Source organism: Bolinopsis microptera, chromosome 1 (assembly GCF_026151205.1).
Source record: "Bolinopsis microptera isolate Bmic1 chromosome 1, MBARI_Bmic_1.0, whole genome shotgun sequence".
NCBI lineage: Eukaryota > Metazoa > Ctenophora > Tentaculata > Lobata > Bolinopsidae > Bolinopsis > Bolinopsis microptera.
The window spans coordinates 21,177,256-21,199,017 of record NC_087072.1 but is presented as its reverse complement, the minus strand read 5'-3'; the positions used below and the strand labels follow the sequence as shown (position 1 = coordinate 21,199,017).

The 21,762-nt window shown below is 40.3% G+C and overlaps 3 protein-coding genes across 12 annotated transcripts; 1 reads left to right on the top strand and 2 right to left on the bottom strand.

Annotated features, from left to right (window-relative positions):
• Window positions 1-862: 862 nt before the first annotated feature.
• LOC134819125 (digestive cysteine proteinase 3-like) lies at window positions 863-2,383 on the top strand. The gene has a single exon (XM_063828902.1). It carries the CDS (start codon window positions 987-989, stop codon window positions 2,370-2,372), a length of 1,386 nt encoding a protein of 461 aa, XP_063684972.1. The 5' UTR covers window positions 863-986; the 3' UTR covers window positions 2,373-2,383.
• A 303-nt stretch (window positions 2,384-2,686) lies between these two features.
• Window positions 2,687-14,517, bottom strand: LOC134818546 (uncharacterized). Of its 10 annotated transcripts, none has more exons than XM_063828192.1 (10): window positions 14,369-14,517; window positions 6,978-7,192; window positions 6,658-6,830; window positions 6,112-6,297; window positions 5,245-5,359; window positions 4,649-4,827; window positions 4,351-4,525; window positions 3,951-4,088; window positions 3,589-3,831; window positions 2,687-3,328 (listed from the first exon to the last, which is right to left on the bottom strand). In XM_063828192.1, exons 1-10 carry the CDS (start codon window positions 14,431-14,433, stop codon window positions 3,081-3,083), a joined length of 1,737 nt encoding a protein of 578 aa, XP_063684262.1. In that variant the 5' UTR covers window positions 14,434-14,517; the 3' UTR covers window positions 2,687-3,080. The 10 variants fall into 10 exon arrangements, with proteins under 10 accessions (XP_063684262.1, XP_063684247.1, XP_063684233.1 ...); XM_063828177.1 differs by having other exon boundaries at window positions 3,951-4,091; window positions 14,369-14,497; XM_063828163.1 differs by having other exon boundaries at window positions 3,951-4,091; window positions 6,652-6,830; window positions 14,369-14,495.
• A 3,775-nt stretch (window positions 14,518-18,292) lies between these two features.
• On the bottom strand, window positions 18,293-20,769 carry LOC134824476 (uncharacterized). The gene is made up of 3 exons (XM_063836411.1): window positions 20,181-20,769; window positions 19,833-20,052; window positions 18,293-19,713 (listed from the first exon to the last, which is right to left on the bottom strand). The coding sequence occupies exons 1-3, from the start codon at window positions 20,685-20,687 to the stop codon at window positions 18,293-18,295; spliced, it is 2,148 nt and encodes a 715-aa protein (XP_063692481.1). The 5' UTR covers window positions 20,688-20,769.
• Between the last annotated feature and the right edge of the window lie 993 nt (window positions 20,770-21,762).

The following is a 21,762-nucleotide window of genomic DNA, read 5'->3' as shown; positions in this document are numbered from 1 at the left end:
CGACATCAAAATCTACTCGCATACCGGGAACAGTAAATTATAACGGCAGATTCAGAAACAATCACTTAGACCAAGCTGAAATGTTCAATGAATATTTTGCCGCACAGTTTTCCGAAGCGAGTAACTATGATGTTGATATTGATTATAGTAATGACTCAGTAAACGACATTGAGTTCAGTACCAGTAGAATCCGAAAAATTCTAAAAGATGTCAATGTTAATAAAGCTGCTTGTCCAGATGGTATCCATGGCAAAATTTTAAAGAACTGTAGAGATAGTATTGCATACCCACTCTCGAGCCTTTTTAAAATCTCTTATAATATAGGTCAGATACCATCTGAATGGAAATTTGCTATCGTAGTACCTGTGCATAAGAAAGGCCCCAAAACTTTAGTTGAAAATTATCGGCCAATCTCTCTCACAAGCCTTACAATGAAAATTTTTTTTTCAATGCAGTCGTTCATTGTAACTTCTTTCATCTTTGTAAGAGAAATTTGAAAGGTAGCCCACCTTGTTGGAGAAAAGCGATTAATCACTGTACGGTCGTTATCACGTGACTAACTTGACAAACAAACCAAAACCTCCAACTCTAACCCGATCCCTAACCGACAACAATCACATACTGTACAGCTTCAAAAGGTTTTAATCGTTAGCTGTATCATGTTTATCGCGTACAGTATCAGCATAATAGTAAAATTAGTTGGTTAGTAAGCTTACTTTGCAGTGAAGTCTGGTTTAATCTTTTAATTGGGACATTCTTACTTATTTCATACAGTTTTTAAATCTGTTTAACATCAATTAGTCTGTTACGTTACCAGGTGAGACTTCAGTTTTCTCCTCAGCTAACCTGGCCCCCTGGTGTTTTATTAGGTTATTTCAAAGTTCACAACTTTAAGTCCCTTAATTCAATTCTGTCTCAATTCTGTCAGATTTAAACAGTTCAGGAGATTTTATTTTTATTTTCGGTCAACTACAAATCGCTCTGTTATGAGATTCATCGTTTTAGGATTAGTCTGTTTTTCAGTCCTGGCTGCTTCCGCAGACCAAGATCTACGTCAAACCTTCAAGGATTGGAAAGTAACTTTCGACAAAATTTACGGAGGTGGACTCAGAAATGAACTGGCCCGATTCCGTCAGTTCAAGAAGTCTGCTCAGACTATCGAATACATAAACTCTATCCAGAGTGATTGGGTGGCTGGGTTCACACTGTTTGCAGATATGACTGATGAGGAGAAGGCTGCCTTCACTGGGATAAACAAAAACGACACTGCATTAGAGTCGAACTTAGAAATCGATCCGAGTCCACTAGACCCCACTAATCCTGAGAAGCAATATTGGGACATGGGTCCGGCAAAGAACCAGTGGGCCTGCGGAAGTTGTTGGGCGTTTGCTGCCATTGGGGCCATAGAGGGTATGCATCTAAAGGAACACGGGGAATTCCGGGATTTCTCCGAGCAAACGTTACTGGACTGTACCTTCGAAGACATTGGTAGAGATGGTTGTAATGGAGGATGGAGTGACACTGCCATTTCCTTTGCTGGATCCGAGAGTCCTATATCCAAATCTAATGATTACGGCTATCTCCCGCTTAGGAAGGATAATCCCTACAAAGGTAATGACCGCGAATGCACAGAGTTGAAGACCCCTCACTCCAATGGTCTGCGCAGAGCCAAGCCCTACGCTCACCTTGCCCGGTATAGGACGAGGAATGATGCAGGGTTACAACACGCTCTAGCTACAGAGGGACCCGTAGTGGTGTACATATACAGCTCCTGGGCTTTACCTTTCTACACTACCGGCACCTACAGAGGGACAGGGTGTGGGACAAACCCTACCACTAATCATGCCGTGGTGGCAGCTGGATATGAGAAAGATTACTGGTACGTGAAGAACAGTTGGGGGAGTCTGTGGGGTTACAGTGGTTACGTCTACTTCTCCAGAGGTTGGGAGAACCTCTGTTCCATCTCTAGTTCCAGAAAAACTATCGAGTGGAGGCCTAACGAGAATTGGGAGATTTGTACGGACACCCATCCCTCGGAGCGCACACCATGTGATTCCAGTGCCAACCTGAACCAGGAGGTCTGTCAGGCTAGAGGCTGCTGTTATGATTCAAACTACGCGGGAACTGCCGCTCAGTGCTTCATCAAGGGCAAGGTAACTATCTACGACGATGAAGGGAAGAGGCGAGTTTTGTACGCCTCAGCTGAAGAGTTTAGTCAGTTCGAATTCAGCTACTACGGAAAAGCGGCTCAGGTGGAAATAGGATCCTGGAAACTGTTCGTCGAAGATGATTACTATGGGGACTATAAGATAATCAAACCAGAAGATGGTAAAGTTACTTTCGACTTCCAATCTGTACAAATATTAAATTAGAATATTTAAGGACATTTTGTTTGTTGTTTGTTGTTGTATGGAGTTATACCCTTAGTACTAACATGTTTTACTTTTGTTCAAATAAATTTCACTCCGTGAATATCGCAACCGATTTCTAAAATCTCTAGTGTTTTCAGTCAATAGTTTACGTTTCAATTACCTATCAATAGCCTAAACTTTCAGTTTATACTTTAATCTCAAGAAATCTGAACTGGTCAATTATTCCTAGTTTAGTTTTAGAAACTGTCATACCTATTAATTGTTGACAATGAAACTTTCCAAATTCAGAGAAAATTGATGAGCAATAAATATAAATTATCATTGCAACGTTTTTTAAATAAATATCAATAAACAATTCACATTCACAAATTTAAAAAACTGAAACTCTAAATCCAATATTCTGTGCATGTTTTGTTGTGAACTAAGTATGGAAGGTTTAACAAGAGGTGCACCACAATTCTCATTTTGTAGAATCCATTTAAATTCGACCATATTATTCATTATATCTTAATCAAATAATCGGCATAATGCACCAGAATAAATATCAAATATCAAATACTTTATATATCCAAAGTAATCTCAAAGAATGGAACTGAGAAGACGAGTGAAGAAAGTGCGCATGTCCGCTTGTCTGCTAGATCTACATAAGTTCAGTCTCTATCCCAGAACTTGCAGCTATCTGAAGGACCAGATCTAGTCTCAATGTGCTCATATCAAGTCCATGCTAGCTTTAATAACCTCTGTACAAGGACCCAGTGTCTTGCTGTAGTAGCTGGCGGGGGACCCCATCCCACTCTTAGCGCACGAGCTGAACGGGTCTGTGATGAAGGTCTGGATAGGCTCCGTGGTCACGTGACTCAGAGTGGGTGAGTTCATGTAGTTATTGGTGGTGTTGTTCAGGGTGTTTAGGTAACTGGAGGTTTCGTCCAGGTAGTTCCCTGTGTAGTAGCTTGTATCTGCGGAGGTACGAGGTCAGGGAGTCAGCTTATAGCCCGTTAAATTGTATTACCAGTTAATGTTAGAACATTGATATTACAATGGGCACTTTCTAGAACAATTATTATCTGCGTATAGTTAATTGTGGACCACCCTGTACAATATGAGGCTATTATTATAACGATACATTGTGTATGTGCTTTTAACATTAGCGGTCTGATAGCGATAATTTCCCATTATAACAATACGAAACACAAAGAAACTAAAAGTCTATGCTCACCAGGATTGTATCCAGCAGTAACAGGGTTGTAAGCCTGAGCGTACTCCAGAGCTCCATAATCAGCAAGGTGACTAGCTCCTCCTATCACCGTACCAATAGTAGGCATGATGCTAGGTTCCTGGTGGTAGGTCTTAAAGGCACTGTCTGAGTTAACAGAACACTGGACACTGAGTTGGGAGCACGCGAAGTTGTTCTCCAGATACATGGGCTCAGGTTTCAATCTCGACTGGTCCAAAATCAGGCCTGGAGAAAATGTGGTTTATAGTCGCGGCTAAACTGGCTTTCTGGGATAAAAGTGATGCAGGAAATGTGATATATTTTGAACTGTAGGTGCGCGAAAGGAGCATGAAATATCAGCTTACCTGACTCTATCCCGGCCTGCTCGAGGGGATTAGTAGCTGCTGTGGAGTAGGAGAATGGTTTGGTCTCCATCTTCGGGGGCGCTATTCCGTAGGGTCTGGAGTTTATCAAGCTGCTTGGTGAGAGGGCCGGGTCAAGACCTGCTGGAAAGATGAAGTCATTACTTTAATTATATAACTCCCTCATTTTAGGAGAAGTTTTTAATAAATATCACTCATTTTAGTAAAGCTTTTTGATATATATGACTTATTTTGTAAAAGTTTTTAATGTATATCAATCATTTTAGGAGAAGATTTCAATGTGTGTGACTGATTTTGTCCAGGGTTTGTCAGTGTTCACTAAAACCTGGAGATTGATGTTCAAAAAGCACGAGTGTACTTTTCAACCGGCAAAGTAGATCACCTTTTCTGAAGATGTCGTTGAAGTCAGCCTGGGTTGTTGGTACTGGAGCGGTGGTGGTGAAGGCCTGGGCGTTGTCTCCACTGCTCACTAGAGCTCTCCTCTTTTTAGGGTAGTCCACCTCCACACCCTGACTGGTTGGGCGTCTCTTCTTCTGGAGTTGCTGGTTAGCGTGATACTGCGGAGGTCGGGTCAACTATCATCTTCATTTGAAGGGGGTCTTATTTAAAATCTTAACCCATCCTACAGATATACATTATTTAACCCGTTACCTAAGGTCCCTCCTGGAAATAATACCTACCATGTGATTGCGAATATCGTGACTGGTAGGGTAGTATGCTCTGTTATTCTGGTCCAGGATAGCTGACAGTTCCTCTTTTGAAGCTCCCAACGAGAACTCCCTCTCCACAAAGCTGTGCAGGTTCTCCTTGATCTGGTTCACCTCTTGTAACCCGCTGTTTACTAACTCGTAGATCTTATCTGAGGGGACAGGATAACGATCAGACAAATAAAACCTATGTTTCTGTTACATTTCTCCCGTAATTCTGTTAGAGACGCCGTGGTTTCGATAAGAATATCTCAACTATTATATTATGTTTGATTGCACCTCAGAATTAAGGTCCTTAAAATCTACTTATACTAATGCGGGCAACTTTCATAAATGATAATCCAGTGCTTCTTTAATCAGGTCTAAACATTGAACTCTATAAAACCGTGGGTTTTATAAGTAAGGGTACGTCGTTCTTAAGTACTAAATTGCTGCTGTTATTATTAGAAACAAGGTGCCCGAGGATGTTTAACAAACAGTTTATAAACATCTTGTAAACATTTGTAAACATCTGTAGATATATTTGATAAACATCTTGTTAATACAAACATGTAGGTGAAGTAACTAACCTATGATAGCAGGGTGAAGTTTCTGACTCATGCAGGCTTCCTCCCCGGAGGTGGGATGCAGCAGGTGGGCCTCGTCACAGGGCAGTTGTACGTAGAACCGCTCCTTACCCTGCACCTGATCAGGGGTAATTCAATTAGTTTTAGTAGCTCCGGAGCACCACTGACAGGCCCCCTAATTCAACAACCCTCCAGACCTGAAACTAATAGGGTGTACGACCACTAATTAGACTCAGGGGGTATCATCAGGGGCCAGGGTTTCATGGTTGGAAACCTTGCCAGGAAAATAATCGCCGGCAATTAAAATCGCTAACATTGAGCACTATAAAGCTGTAATAACTAATGGGTTTAAACGAACAATACAGAGATCATGAGATTATGAAACCTCAAGTCTCAACTACCGGATCCTGGCCACTGTTTCACACTTGTAACTATAGTGAGCTGTAGTGAATTGAGCATGCACTTTGTGTTATCCCTCTAATTGTCTGCCTCATGTAGAAAGTGTGAACAAGACGGACTACCCACGTGCACCGACTCACGACCCCCCATTATTAGTAGCACTGTTCACTCACTCACTGCATGCCCCCAGTTAACCCTATTAACATATTATCACTATAAGAGGATTAGCTCTGTCGGTGATCTAATAGATTCCATCTAGATTCCTAACGCGGGAAAAGGACCCTTGATTATTCTCAATAATATTAGCCGGTAACTCTTCACATCCCTTGTAGGAGTGGAAAATGGGCTGGTCTCTATATTAGCCTCAGTGGTTCTATGATGTGGTAATAGGTATAACGATCTAATCCCCCTTAATAACCCAATAAGAGTTAACCCCTAATTTCTACCAATAACTCAAGAGTTGACGCTAACCTGTCCGTTTCGGAGTCGAGTTTTCAGTCTAAAAAGAATGTCAGCTTTCTTCTCCCGGATAGCCCAGTCGCTCTTCCCCTTGGCCATGTCCTCGGGATAGAGGGCGTGGTCTGGGAACCGCACTATCCTCCTCACTGTTATCGTGGCTGGACAGCCTCGTTTTCGGGAAATTCTCGTTCCGATTTGCTGCGGGATGGAATGTTAGAGAATGTTGAACTATGTAGTTTTGTGCAAGTTTGTGAAAAGAAGTGAATGAAAGAATGTTAGAGTTAGAGTGGAATTTAGAGGTACAATGCGGTTGTTCTGAGTGTGTAAGTTCGTTGTTACTGTATTTAACTCTACAACTAATTTCAGCAGGTCCTTGCTCACAACATGGCAGTGAAACCAGAGGTTATATCTCCATCATTGGAATCGTGCACATCGGACCAACAAATTTATAAAACACTGAACACAGATATACCATTCTGTTTAAGAGCTTATATTTAATTTCCATCTTTGTGTTATGAACTTTGTCGGTAGCCTCACTATTTGGGTACTGACCCTAACCTTGCAGTAATCTTCACATGTCTTATCTTCGGGCTTCCTTCGCCGAGCATCTCGTTTAGGTCCGTATTGGCATTCTAGAACTTTTCTTCCACAAATCAAGAAAGGGACTCCGTCGAAGGGTACCATGGGATTAGCCGTGCTCTGCCACAGAAGTCTGGGAGACTTTACTTTTCCTGAAAGAGAGGTATGGTGTTATTTTCGTGAAACAGACAAACTTTGTTATTATCCACACTCTGGAAGCAACAGGATTGTTCAAACTCGATCAAATCTGGCTATAACTATACTACTAGAAAACAGATCAATATGTCAGTATCATTTACCAAGGGTAACGGTGCGGGTGCCATCAAACCCAAAGTCGCTCTGATGGAAGGGACCTCTACTGTCCCTGGTACCGAATGTAGAGGTTGTGGTTCTCTTGTGTAGCTCCAGCAGGATGATCAGCTCCTTCCAGCCCTCTACAAATCCCTCCAAATACTCCCCCGCTCGTTTCAAGTTCGCTAACACTCCGGCACACGCCAAGTTCATCGATTCTGACCTGAAAATCTGACGTTAGCTCTAATTCAACCTCCCCGATAATGCATAGTCCGTGGTAAGTTTTAAGCTAAAATCCATCGTATTAAAGATTTTAAAGAGGAGCTAGTTTAACGGTATTTGTATTTTGATGTCACGTGTTCTCTAAACTCTGGCAGAGTTATATTGTATGTTTCGGTACAGGGCGTGTTCTAGGTAATGTACTCCTAACAAGGTCGGGGGGGGTAATTCACCGTGACGGTAATCTCCATAAATGAAATAGATTCGTTTAGTAATAATAATAAGCGTGCGACCACTTCCGATCACCTGCTCGCATCCAGGGCTACTTAACATGCAGAGTTTGTAGATCCAGGTAACTCATTAAGTGCAATTAAAACAGCATGCAGACCCAATTATCGGCTTGTAGCGATATTAACAAGCCTAGTACGGATAATCTTCCCCTAAATAATGGGGAAGGGATTAGTGCTTCAATATGAACAATCCGATGAAACAACGGCTCTAAAAGGTTGATTATATGTTTCCGAGAGAGCCATATTGATATACATTTTTAAATATAAGAAGTGAAGAGCGGAGAAGTTTGACTGATTCAACGACTATGACATGAGATTAGTCTGAAAATTGCCCTCAATTAATTAGCTCACTATTCACATAACAAGAGTGAATGAGAGCAGAGTTTCAGGGAGGTGTCCTAATGGCTTCCACCTAACAGATCCACTCTAACCCAGTCCTAATGGCTTACAATTTGTTACTGCAGTCTCCTGCAAGGTGTCCGGAAGTGGAGTCTGTCACTTCAAATCCCTCATGATCTGTTCCCCATCTATTTAATTAAATTCACAATCTGCCAATTATTTCTGAAAATTGGTGCGAACAAGAACTGTGGAGGGATCTGAAGTGGGTAAAACAGTTTCCAACATTGACTAATTAAATAATCTGGTGATCGGACCGATCATGTTGTTTCTTTCCTGCACCACTTATACCTGTTGATGCTAGTCTAGATTCTAGACCTCCGGCTATTGGGCGTACGAAGGAGTTGAATATTTTGTGGACACTCTTATTGCCCAACATACCACATAGAAAACCACGTAATACACGAACAAATAGACACTGACTAGTGACTAGATAAGCTTCATACTAACACTGTGTTCTTCACTAAACACCAGTTATTATTAAGAGGACAGGTACTGGCTCATTTTCAAAAATAAATCATGTAGTGGATCACGTGCCCAGTTACAATGTATGGAGTTTTTATAGGTAGCATTTTCTAAATACTTAATACTTAATACTTAATACTTAATACTTGACCATTCTCTTTTTTCAAATATGGGGATTTGAAAAAATAGCCTATAATTAGGGGATGAAAATATTTTTTAAATGCTGAAAATATTTGCAAAATAACAAGATACTGATAGTGCTATCTGTAATAACTATATTTACCATGAACTGAATTGAGCCTCTTATAATATAAATGTCCAAAAATAGGGTATTAACTATGAACAAAATTCCATTGTATCTTAACACTTTGTTAATAATAAAAACACTTTGCCTCAATAGCAACCCCTTGTCTCCACTAGCAACACTTTGTCTCTAGTAGAGACCCATTGTCTCCTCTAGCAACACTTTGTCTCTAGTAGCAACCCATTGTCCCGGGCCGATAATGGCCTTGCTAAGTGGTGTAATGACACGGCCATCCTATTGTGCGCAGCCGCTAGTTTATCTGGATCAAACAGCAACTCTTGCACGTGCAAGTTCGGGATGTTTTTATCGTGCTTTTACAATGTTCCCCCATTTGGTGCAGTAATTATCTTAGAAACAATAGCCTAATGATTATAAAGAAAAGAGATGTTTTCTGGGGATAAAGCCAGGAGGAACTAGGAAATAAGAGGCAAAATAACAATAATGAGAGAAAATACAACAAATTACCTCAAGTCCGGTGAATGCTGAAGTAACATGGTAGAAGAAAAAGTTGGAAGAAGTCTGACGCAACAAAACGGTATCGGTTGCAACTGTGCGGGGTTTTGCGCTGCGCTCAATTAAAAGGAGGAGCAGAGGGCCCCCTTAGGCGTAGGTCACGTGACACAGGTCACGTGATCTGAACCAGGGTAAACTAGTTATACCTTATATGGAATAATGGGGGTAACAAGTGCAGAGAGTACCAATTACCCTTACTGAAATAATAGACCCTATCATCAAATTAAATCCCAATAACATCTGACTGATATCGTTAGTTCATAATGAGAAGGTTAATTAGAGAGAAGACATGTTAGATGGTTAGTTAATCTAAGTAAATGAATATGTTCGGCCCCCCTTAGCCATGTTCGCAGGTTGGGGTATTAGCCCTTCGGGATGAATCACGAGCAAAACTAAACTAAGAGCATAGATATCCACAACTGTCCATTCTTCTAGTTTTACGATGCACTTTTACCATCAGTCTTTTCTCCGCACAATTTTAACCTTTATTGTTCCAACAAACTTTCTAACCTCTACGATTATAGCAATAATCAAACTTGCTAACTATTATAGGTACACATTATTCAACTTAATTGCTTATATAATATTAAAAATTTATTCATTCCTGATTTGTCTGTGAACCAAAAAGATTATTGCGAGACGGAAGCTTATAGAATTCTATTCATTATCTGAAGAAAAAAAATGGTTATCATTGTTTTACAGTATTGAAGGCTTTGAGTATCAATATTTTTGTTTGAGTACTGACATGTATGTCGTATCTAGATATGTATGGACCTAATTTGACCATCTTCAATCGTAATATCATGATACATTTAACTGATCTTAAGACCAAAACTTCTAAATTGTAGGCCGTACGGCGTACAATTTAAGAGTTTTGGTCATATCAGTGTTACAGTGTTTACTAAACACTGAGTGTTTAGTGATCCTACGATGTAAGGTCACTAAACACTGTGACTAATACCCTTCTCAAGATATGTACACCTCTTATAATATGACCCCTTATTTCACATCCCCAGGGGTTATGATGAGGCTCTGATCGTAACTAAATTACCTTCAAATCAGTCGCAGGTATTTGCCGTACACTTTTGGTTTCGCCGTAGTTTCGTGTTTTGTTTCTAAACTTTAATAACTTAGTGTTTACAGTTATTGAACCCTCAAGCAGTTTGTACAGCAATTAGTGACCCGCCATGATATTCATCATCTCAATTCTTCTAGATTCGTCTGTAATACCTTACTATGACCACTATACTGTTCATGCTATGTTAAACTATACTTTTAACTACCCTATTTTACCACTACCACTATTAACAATGAAATCACGTGTTGTCTACCTATCAGAAGCAAGGCCCAATCAGTTGATTGCCCTGTCAGCACTGCACTCTGTGATTGTACTTTTTGCACCTCATCCCATGATAGACCTCACTTTCCCTCCTCATCAAGAGTAACTAGTATTATTAGCACTGGGACAAGACATCCCATGTGAAATGCACTTTAACCCGAGTAAGAATTAGAAAAGGGGCACTATCCCCCTTAATCTAACCAATCTCTGATTAGAAGGTAGCTGTTCCCTCATTTACAAGTGTCAAACTCTACCATAATGTTTATAATAATGTAGCTTCACGGTTTACAGACATGACGGAATTTGGAGAGGGTAGGAGGGTCACGTTCCCTTAATCGGGGTGATGGTTGGGAGACATGTTGTAGTGGAGCCGGGAGGGAATGATTGTTCACTTTATTGTAGCTCATTATCTGATCACAACACTGCACAGCGCACCTGTGTAATGTCTGTACCGGTATAACAGTAACCACGTGTGCCATGTGTCCTGACCAGTCATTCTATCAGCTACAGGAGGTTTCCTAATTCGGGGGGAGATTAAACCTGACATTAACTTGATCACTTGCCATTAGTCCCCTGATCAGCTACCAGCTGCATCATCTGACTTCAAGGCAACTTCTACTGAGGTGAACATGTGTGTTATAGGTGTAGGGTTAAACTGATGATATCTTCTACCGCGGGGCGAAGAGTTGCCGATATTATCTTCAACGTCTCAATTAGTGGAGAATTATTTGATCCAATTTAATTGGGGATATAGTTAGGCTATTATTAGCTGAGTTTCTATGCGGTGTGATTGTTTGACACGTACCTTAACAGCCTTATTACTAACACTATAGCAGTAACTTTGAAATAAATATTTAGAGTTTACACCGAAAAAAAAACACTCTGAATAATCTAGTAAAATTAAGAATCCAGTAAATAACTGTTCTGTACATTCCAGAGCAAAGGTTCACTTTCTTAACTTAAATTTCTTATTGCTGATCTAAGTTGAAGTAATCATCCTTATGGCTCAGATGAAAATTTAAACTTCTGTGTTTAACTGAGTTCACATACTAACCACTCTTTTCTGAGCAATCGAATCGAGAAATACAAATTTAACGATGAAGAACCTGCCGCTCAAATTATCATTGTCCTCCGACCTAAGCAGCCTGAAAACTTCCGGCTAGATTTGGCAGAATTCGCTGCAGCGGTGCGCTGTTTGATTGGAGAGTTACAATACGTTTTGAGATTCAATGTGGTTGAAAAGAGAGTTGCGGCGTCAGTAGGTACAGATACCTCGCCTCATCAAGGTAATACTGGCCGCACTTTACACCTTTGATTTGGTGCACCACTTCTTCACACTCCAAGAGCCCCATGACTGACCGATTAGTGAATCTCGCTCTTTTCAACCTGCTAATCAGGCACTATAAAATGTAATGGAGACCATCACCAGCACGCTACTTCACTTTATATAATGGTTCAATTCTGGCTCGAATTCTAAGAAAACCTCATCATTCTGAATATCTTACCACTTTTTCAGCCTAATCAGACACTATGAAACGTGTAACGGATTTATAGAATTATAATTCTTAATCGTGGGTCCAAAATGTAGCAGATAACGTCATAAAACAATTGTGAAGGGCCGGAAAAACAAAAGACCAGAAGAACTGAGGGGCCGAAAATTAAGGCCACCATTAATTTTGACTATTTTTCGACCTTAATTTGAGCTGAAATTTCAGACACGGCTCCACTTAAACAACAATTGCCATTTGCCCAATGTTATAATACTGTTGACGAGTAGAGAATTCCGGAATCAAAATCTCCCAATTCTTAGAATGGAAATTAATTAACTGCAAAACCATACCGTAAGTCAACTTCTTGACCTATTTTGCCAAAGTGTTTTATCTATTCAGCAAAATGTATCTTAAAGTATCATATAGTTTTAAACTAATTAAACTTTCACAGCTACAATTAAAGACATTTATTGAGGACATTACAGAAGGAATATATTGAATGTAGTCTGAGGAGTCCTCACTCTCCTCGCGTCCTAAGACAGCGTTTCTCTTGTCACATATGTTCCATATTCTAATTTCTACGGCACTGGGAGCTATATAAGAGTCGGGAAATTTTAATTCCATCTCGTACAAGGTTTATATCATCTTCACAATATGATGTATACCCTTTCCTTCTCCATTGTTGGGATTCGATTTCTAAGAACCCTTTCCAATTTCCATGTAATAAATGAGTCTGCAACTGTTTAACTCGTACAACTAAAAGCTCATGACACTGCTTCAAGGGTTCCAACTACTCAATCCTATGAGGATCGTAAAGAGAATAACACAACCGAGTTCTGAATGTTTAAGCAATTGCTGCGAAATATCATTTCATATAAAACCCCATAATTATATCCGCACATGTTTACCCATATAATGTACGCCCAAATCAAAAGTCTGATACGGTAAATGTAATAACACAGTTAAGCTAACTTTATTGAAGTTTGCACCCACTGCCTAGGGATATGTCCGTCCACGTAATTTCCACCCAAATAAGGTCCAATAAAGTATGATGACGTAGTATGATGGTAGTATGATGGTAGTATGATGGTAGTATGATGGTAGTATGATGGTAGTATGATGGTATGATGGTTGTCAATCTGTCTCCAAAGGTCAATGATGCCATTATTCGGAATGATGTTGATAAAAGTTTTCCATCAAAGCTGCAGTTAGTCGTGGTGTCAAACAGGAGCACTTGGGTTGTAGCACGTGCACTGCCAGCCGCGCCGCGCATAGATTCAGGCTTTCGTCCCCCAGGTGACAAGTATAAGTAAGCATAGCTACGTGCTGCTTCGGATTCACATAGTCAAACAAACTTGGTTTAGTAACTGAGAGAACCATCTCTAACTTTTTAAACCACGATGAGAATCGGTCGCGGTCAAATGTCAATAGATAGATAGATTCTAGGGAATCGGACTGTCGGAGATACAGTGCACAGAAGTGTAACGGGATGGGTTAGATGTTTCCAGCAGTTTGTAGAATTTTGACAGGAATATTATTTAAATTAATTATCCATGATAATTAATATCTTTATGTTATGGTGATCCTTCAAGTGTTTCATTATAAATAAGCGTTTGCGTTTGGGAGAACTTCATTCGATTAAAAAACTCATATTGGTGCTGTTCAATTAAGATTTCAAATCACTTTAAAAGGCCTCTGGTGTGGCTAAGGAAGAGGTGCGTATGTTGAACTATTTTGGCAGCTTTCTTTTTCCAGATGACAGTTAAGACACTTCAAAACAATTCAGAGTCTTAATTTCAATACTGACAAAGATTCAATGCCTAACGGCTCTTAATCAGGTTTACCAAAGCGTATATATTTTACCTGCTTCACAGTACCAATGAAGATGTTTACAAACAAATTCATTATTGTTTCAAGCATTTGTAGAAGGATCATTTACTACAAAGTATAAACAAAACAACTAAAACTCATGGCAAAATGGTATAACTTACTACAAAAATAAAAATATAACAACTTAGAGTTATAGCAACACAGAATTCCTAACAAGCACGTTTTCTATGTTTAATAGATCACATGAACTGGAGTCTGACATAGTACCATGCGACCACGCCCTTCTACCTGACATACTGTCACTTAAACCCACTTAACCCCTGTACAATCTGCATTACTGATCAGTTTCTATTCCAGTGAGGTACGATAAAGATACACTGTAAAGTTTTATATTTACATCCAGTTTAAGTTAGATAAACATGCTATCCTGTGGAGTTCTCATGGGACAATGTTTTCATTAAATTTGTGTCACATCAGACCCCCCATGAGGAGGGAACTGAGTGTGGCCGACTAGTGGCTGGGTGGGACCCGCCCTCCTCATTATCAAACTTACCCGATCCTCATGTCCACCGTATCCGAGTGGGTCAGCATCCCGACCGAGCATGATGGTTCGTTCATTGCAGGAAATCTCTAAAAAAACAAACAACAGAAGGACGTACGGATAGATAATTCTGTGTAATAGGGGGGCTACAGCGCGAGTACGATGACGGCTCTCTCGACGAGATCACGTGAGCAGTCACGTGACAGGGAAACACGCTCCGGGAGCGTGCCGAGGACCATGTGATCCCATCACGTGACTCGACGCTCCAGCACTTTGTCCTCCCCACATCCCGGCATCTTATCGCATCGGAAAATTCCGGACAATGATTATTTTTAAATTACATCCACAGCGGCTGATACAAGAGAATATAATGGAAAACACAACTCGATGCGGGAGGTGTGTACACTTGAAGACACTCAGTTAGTGCAACTACACTAACTAAACTCTTAGTTACTGATCCTTAACTAACTAAACTCACTCATTGCACTGCTGCACTTCTCGTGGGACAAAGTGGTTTAAAGTTTTGTTAGGGTAACTGTAATATAAACAATGCAGGACCTTTCTGTTTCTTACGGTCACCATTTCACACACAATGTACAATACTCGCGATACCTATAACTGTAGCAACCAACATTTCCCCAATATTTCCTGCGATACCTATCATAGCAACCAACATATCCCCAATATGGCGATAACAATTTGTAGTTAAACACATCATTATTGTCTATTTTACTGAAAACATACACCTTACCGACCTTAGTCCGGTTGCTGGGGCACTCAGCAGTAAGGAGGGTCGGCACGTTTAGCTTTAACAATAGTAAAAGCCAAATTTACAATAACATAAACTTTACCTGTTAATTTAAGTAAGTTAGGCACAGTATTTACTAAAATGCACTCTATGATCGAGATCCAAGTGGACCATATTGAAGCCAGTGAACGTCAACATTTTTTAATTCAAACTTCATAACCAATTTATTAATTATTATAAATTAATCAATAATGAATCAATAAAAGACGTGTTTTGTTCAATTTTGAGGTCCCCTAGCGGGCACGATTTACTTTAGTGCACCCGCAAAGGGACGCTCAATTATTCATTCGGAAAGAATTGTAGAGTAAGGGTTGTTATGGTAGTTGGTAGAACATTTCCTGTGGTGCCTGTCGCCTGAGAACCACTGACCTAGAGATATAGTCAAAATTTGAAAAACAAGAACACGACAAATAGATACAAATATTTTTAGAAAATCTACGTAAAATTTTGTACGACGACCGCAACAAAATTGTGCTCCATCACTATTATAGTAAGGGGTTTTTCATACTAAATTTAAAATGTTTTTCTTGTTACACTTTTTCAAAACTAAAAAATATAATTAAATTATATTGAAAAAGTAAAAGACGACTAAAATCGTGTTGACGACCCGTTACTATCATAACCTTAATCCTCCTCGCGTCCTAAGATGGTGTTTCTCTTGTATTTTATATGGTGCTAAAAATGATCATAATTTACAGGCAAAATTTATACAATATTTATATTGCCCTAAAATTCATCCGATTTTTTTAAATAATTATAACTCGTGCAAGTCCGAAATAGGCCGTGTGCTGCTTCTAGGAAGTACATATGACATTATTTTCTTATACAAAGCCATATGTTGTGCAACTATGGTAACTATGGTAACGATGGTAACTATGGTAACTATGGTAACTATGGTAACTATGGTACTATGGTAACTATGGTAACTATGGTAACTATGTTAACTACACTTGAGTGTGTTCTAACTTTACGGGATTCAATAATGGGGCTATAGAGTATGTAGTTGCAATTATTGGACTGTAGATAAAATGAAATAAAATTAAATAATAAGACTGCAGAATAGTTAAATTAATGGGCCTGCAGATGAGTTGAGTTACAGGGGTTGCAATAATTGGACTGGTGCCGGCCACAATAAGGGGGTCACTTATAATCGGTCTCAAACCCCTGCTATAAATGTTAATGTTAATTCACAGTTAGAGAATTAGTGAATCAGTTCCTCTCAGTATCCAGACTGCACCTGATTACCATGGTTACAGTATCGAGACCCTCAAGTTTCACCACTGATAAACGGTAACCAAGGTAACGGTCTCTCCAGATTTTGATGTGGCAATTCGCCCCGTGCCCCCTAGTATATTGTACCCTCAAGGCCCAGGCCTCATCTTGATAATCCATCCTCTCAATCTTAAATCACATAGTTCACCTTGATAGCCAGGTAGGTTTCACATATTTCAGGGCAACGCTTTCTCGCACTGGTTTGAATTAGTTGTACATTAAAGGAGCTAAGGATTTAATAGGCCTCATGTGTTTCGGCCAAAAATCTCGCAGTTAATTTGAATGTGGTAAAAGAGTGGAGGTCAGGACCTTGATTAACTTGGCGCTCTTTTTCAGCCATCTTCCAACCTGTTAGCCACTAATTGGAGCTGCTGAATTGTAAATCTAAGAGCTGTTGTGTGGTGTGTGTATTTGGTATGGCACACTCACTCTTGTACAGCGTTCCACATCACATGGAACAGTGTCACCGCTACTCTCTTGCCCCTACGGCTCATTGCCAACCGGTCTCTCTCTCTCTCTCTCTCTCTCTCTCTCTCTCTCTCTCTCTCTCTCTCTCTCTCTCTCTCTCTCTCTCTCTCTCTCTCTCTCTCTCTCTCTCTCTCTCTCTCTCTCTCTCTCTCTCTCTCTCTCTCTCTCTCTCTCTCTCTCTCTCTCTCTCTCTCTCGCTCTCTTTCTCTCTGGTAACGTGTCAAATTTAGACATCAGCAAGTCATGACACGAGCTGAATTATAAATAATGTCTTCCTGAGTCGGGCCAGCGGGAGGGAACTCGTGCCAAAACGTCAAGATTGGTGTGAAGAGTTGGGGGAAAGACATGGTACCTATGTACTTTCCCTCACCGCATTGGAGCGGATTAATTAATTGTATCGGTTTGTCACCAGTAATTTCCATACAGGTTATGATGAGGTAAATAAGGGAGCTGTTTAGCGTTCACTAGTTTTAAATAAAATAATGCGAGCAGTTCACTGGTGGCGGTAAATTTGTACAACATATTATTATCGCGATGAAATTCTATCACTCGTAGTGCACTACAGGTATACGTCACTGTAAATAAAATTGTAGATACTTCTGCTGCAATCCCACCACATGAGCTGCGTGTAACATGGTAGTAACAAAGAAAAAGACATTTCTATACAGAATTGTCACAAAATTCTCGATAATATGGCTCATTTCAGGGCCTCCTGAAACATATCAACTAGAGATACATTGTTACACAGGGACACACAAACAGATTAACATACATGCTACATGAATATATCAAATATATCCATAGTTGTTACGGACGTCCTGGACGAACTTTAAAAAGGTGCCGAACTGGACGAATTTTTTAACGAAATAGACGAACTTTAACCGAACTTTATCACATATGCTATAGATTATTTAGATAACAATGATAAGTTGCGAGCTGTTGCTATAATTGATGCTTAATTGTAATCTGTGAACCAGCTCTGTTTATATTGAAGTACTAGTCATCAGTCATGATCTGTTGTTGATTTAGTTTTTTTTTTTCAATACAAGTATGTATAACTATCTAACTGTATCATTTGTTTACAAGTGTAATAGTGATCGCACCTAAGCCATTCATTATAAAATCAAAACATATGCCAAGAAAATTTACGCAACGAATTTTCACGAATTTTCACGAATTTTTAAAAGGTGCCGAACTGGACGAACTTTTCGCATTTCTTCGACGAACTTAACAACTATGAATATATCACTGCGTCCTTTCCTTGTAGACTTCACAACGTCCTCATCACAACTTTTATTTATTAACTTAAGCATAATTCATGGTAACAGTAACACTAACAGAATTTCTTGTAACTATGGCAACTAACAGAATCTCCGGTTCCTCTCCATCTAGCTGTATCTGAAGAAAGGGGCAGCTGTTGTCGGCTTGAAACTCTGAATATTAACCTTGGTCTCGATAAAGTCGAGTCTGCGCTTGAGGTTGATGAAGAGCTTGTTGTTAACGGTCTGCTCCAATCTGGTCATCTTCTTGTAAAGAACTTTAACTTTAGCATCCACAATTTCCATCTTATCTCTGTCACACACTGGATCAAACAATATCCTTATCGGGGAGATCGCCTTGATATCCTCAATAGCTTGAGTCAGTTCCTCCGACCCCATCCTTTTCTCCAGATCAGCTATTGTCTCCGCTCTCCGTACTCGGGACGTTATCTCAGATCTCTCGTAGATTCGGGTATAACTGTCTGCCATGATAGCAATCATCAGGTTGAGGACCACGATACTGCTAACTACAATCCATACCAAAGATATTATCATCCACCAAGCTGGTGGTACTGACCTGGACATGCCGTCTTCATACTCGTAATCAGCTAGCACCATCCTCAGTACGGCGAAGAAAGTGCCGATAAAATCCAGTTCGGTGAAAGTATCACCTCCTCCTCCACTCCCCCCTTTAGCAGCGGCCCTCCTCTCCCTACCATCTAGTTCCTCCAGCTCTTCTATTGGAGCTTTAGTGCCGTCCTTGGTGAATATGGTTTTGTAGAACACGATGAGAGCAGGCATAAAGAGGGTGATGAACATGGTGCAGACTGTCCACATGTCCGAGGGCACGTACTTCATGAAGATAACGAAGGGGCCGATCTTCTTGGTGATCTGCAGCTTGAGAAAGGTGTTTGTCCAGAGGCAGATGATGGCTATAGCTCCGAAAATATTCTCGATGCTAGCAACAACGCTATTGAAGTTGGATAGCACCTTGATTATGAGATAAATTAGAAGAATGTGGTCTATGATGAGATCAGTAATCAAAGAGGGTGCTTTTTTAATGTCATTAATGAAGGTCAACTTCTCGGTCGTGCCTGCCTCCCTGGCCGCACGCATCAGATGTTGTCCTTTGGAATGCATGATAGAGGCCTCACTCTTGTCCATATTAGTCATAACCTTACGAATATGCATCAAGAAGGTATGCCTCCTTCTCATCAGCATGGTATTAACTCTGAGACGGAGCAAGTAACACACCAGCGCTGCTACGTATACAGCTAGATGGATATAGTGGATGTACCTCATCTCCTGTGTGGTTAATGTCTCTGTTATCATGTACAGAACTGTCCAGATAATGGATACGATGGCTAGACATCCGAACATTTTCTTGGTAGGTTTCTCTCCGTACAACACCCACTTGGCTTCTGTTAGGTGCTTAAATACAGGGTGCTCTACGATCCCTAGATTGCCTTGCCAAACCAGGAATTGGAATAGAGAGGTCTTGATGTCCGCTTCAGTAGCCAGTATATCCTCTAAATTGTAGTGCCTCTCGCCTGAAAGGAAGTTTGTTAATCATCAAATAATATTATATTAAGTCGCGAGAAAGTCTCACATTGGAGTTAGATAAAACAGATAATATCATTGTACAGTTAAAACCAGAATTATGAGATACCCTTGAGAAGTTCCTCAGTACAGAGTTTATCGAACACGTCTCGTATAACAACAGGCATACTGTACGCAATCCTGATAGCGGAACTTATACCCGCACTGTCCACTACAAAAGCGTTGGCTCCTAATGCCACCAGGTAGGAAGTAACGTTGGAGTGCCGGTAGTATGCCGCCAGAGCTACTGGGGTTAGTCCCAATCTGTCCTGGCAGTCTATATCGCACTTCTGGGGCAAATAATATCAAGTTAATACTCATTACTCAAAAACGTCTGTTATGAATTTCAAGTTTTAAAAGCAATGCAAATTGCGTGTGTGCACTGTGCAGTGTGCACACCGAGGTGTTTTTATTCTACCTTTTGTAGTAAGAATCTTGTCATCTCCTTGCAGCCGAACATAGCAGCCACGTGCAGAACACTCCTCTCACTCTCCCCTACAGTAGTGTTCAGATTACACTCCTTCTCCACCAACACCTCCGCCGTGTCCACATTGTTAGCCATAGCCGCGTACATGAGGGGCGTATAACCCAGCTCATCCTCAGCGTCAATCTCCACGTGTCCTTTAAACTTGACCTCGGTTAACATTGAGATATCCTCCCCTCGGCAGTACTGAGCAGCTAGGTGGAGGATAGTCTGGTGGTTGAAGTCCTTTATCTTGATGTCTTCTGGTTTTATCTTGCATGTCAGAGCGTACAGCTCGTCCTGGTCTGTCTCCAGAATCTTGTTGTTGAACTTGTTTGCTCCACACCTGTTGGCTAGCTTAAGAAAGTACGCGAAGAGGGCGTATCTTGGGTCCTTCTGGTTAAAGTTAGTGATAGATCTAGGAATCACCTTCTTCATGGACATACGACGTCGAGTGTCCATGATTTGCTTGTGAGCCGAGAGAACGTACACAAAGGTTGCAGCTTGCTAATGGTGCACACTGGTGAGGTGAATTACTGCATTGTAAGACATCCTGATCCCGGAAAGCACATTTGTCTGACCAATACAATACACCTGCTAATAATCTGTGTTACGCCCATACATCTTCTTGTGCACAACCAGGTCTGTCAAATTACTTGCTGCAATTATCTTAATTACATCAGTCATCCACCACTTTATTAACTTGTCAGAATTTCTCGGGAGACACCGAAAAAAATACATAAATACCAAACAAAATATGTGCCCAAAAAATTGTAAGCTGTTTGTAACTCATAGGTAGTGAAGTAGATGCTGAGCTCCTGTATTTCCTGAAGCTAGGAATGGACAAACAACAGTCTACTAAACTACCACATTTTAACTGTGCGGCTAGTTTTCGTAATGCTATCACTAGTCAAGGCTATGATCGATCATTAATTTAAGTTTCAACAGTTTACTGTACAAACAGAACTAAGCGCAAGGTTAAAATTGAGTTTAAATCATCTGTAAATTTTGGGTTGTTAGGTATACGTTCGATCAAATAGAAATATCAAAATATCGTGCACAACTTGGGTCAAAATAAATACGTGAAAATAAATATGTCTAGAAAGGCAGCAACCATACCGGAACATATACCATACCAAACATAAAATTATCGCCATTAGTTGTCCTCACACCTGCATCCAAAATATTAGTAGCGTTATGAAAAATAAAACCCTTGCAAGACTGGTAAAGGACTAGAAACCCTAATAGGCCAAGAAGTCACGTCAGCAACATTAAATATTTGGTCTGTAGGTTTTAAAAAAAACCGGAAATCTGGAATTCGCATGAAATACTGCCTAAACATCACATATTCTGTTTTACTAGGGCGAGAAAATATTAGGTAAGTTAATCCAGATAATTATTTATTTTGACGTCTAAAAGAAATAGAGCCCTAGGCTGAGCGTAAATGTGCCAGGCGTCTTAGAAAAGGCTTATTTGTTTGGTTGCGGCGGTGTTTAAACTTTGAACAGGAGAAATGGGGGGGGGGGGGGGGGGGGGG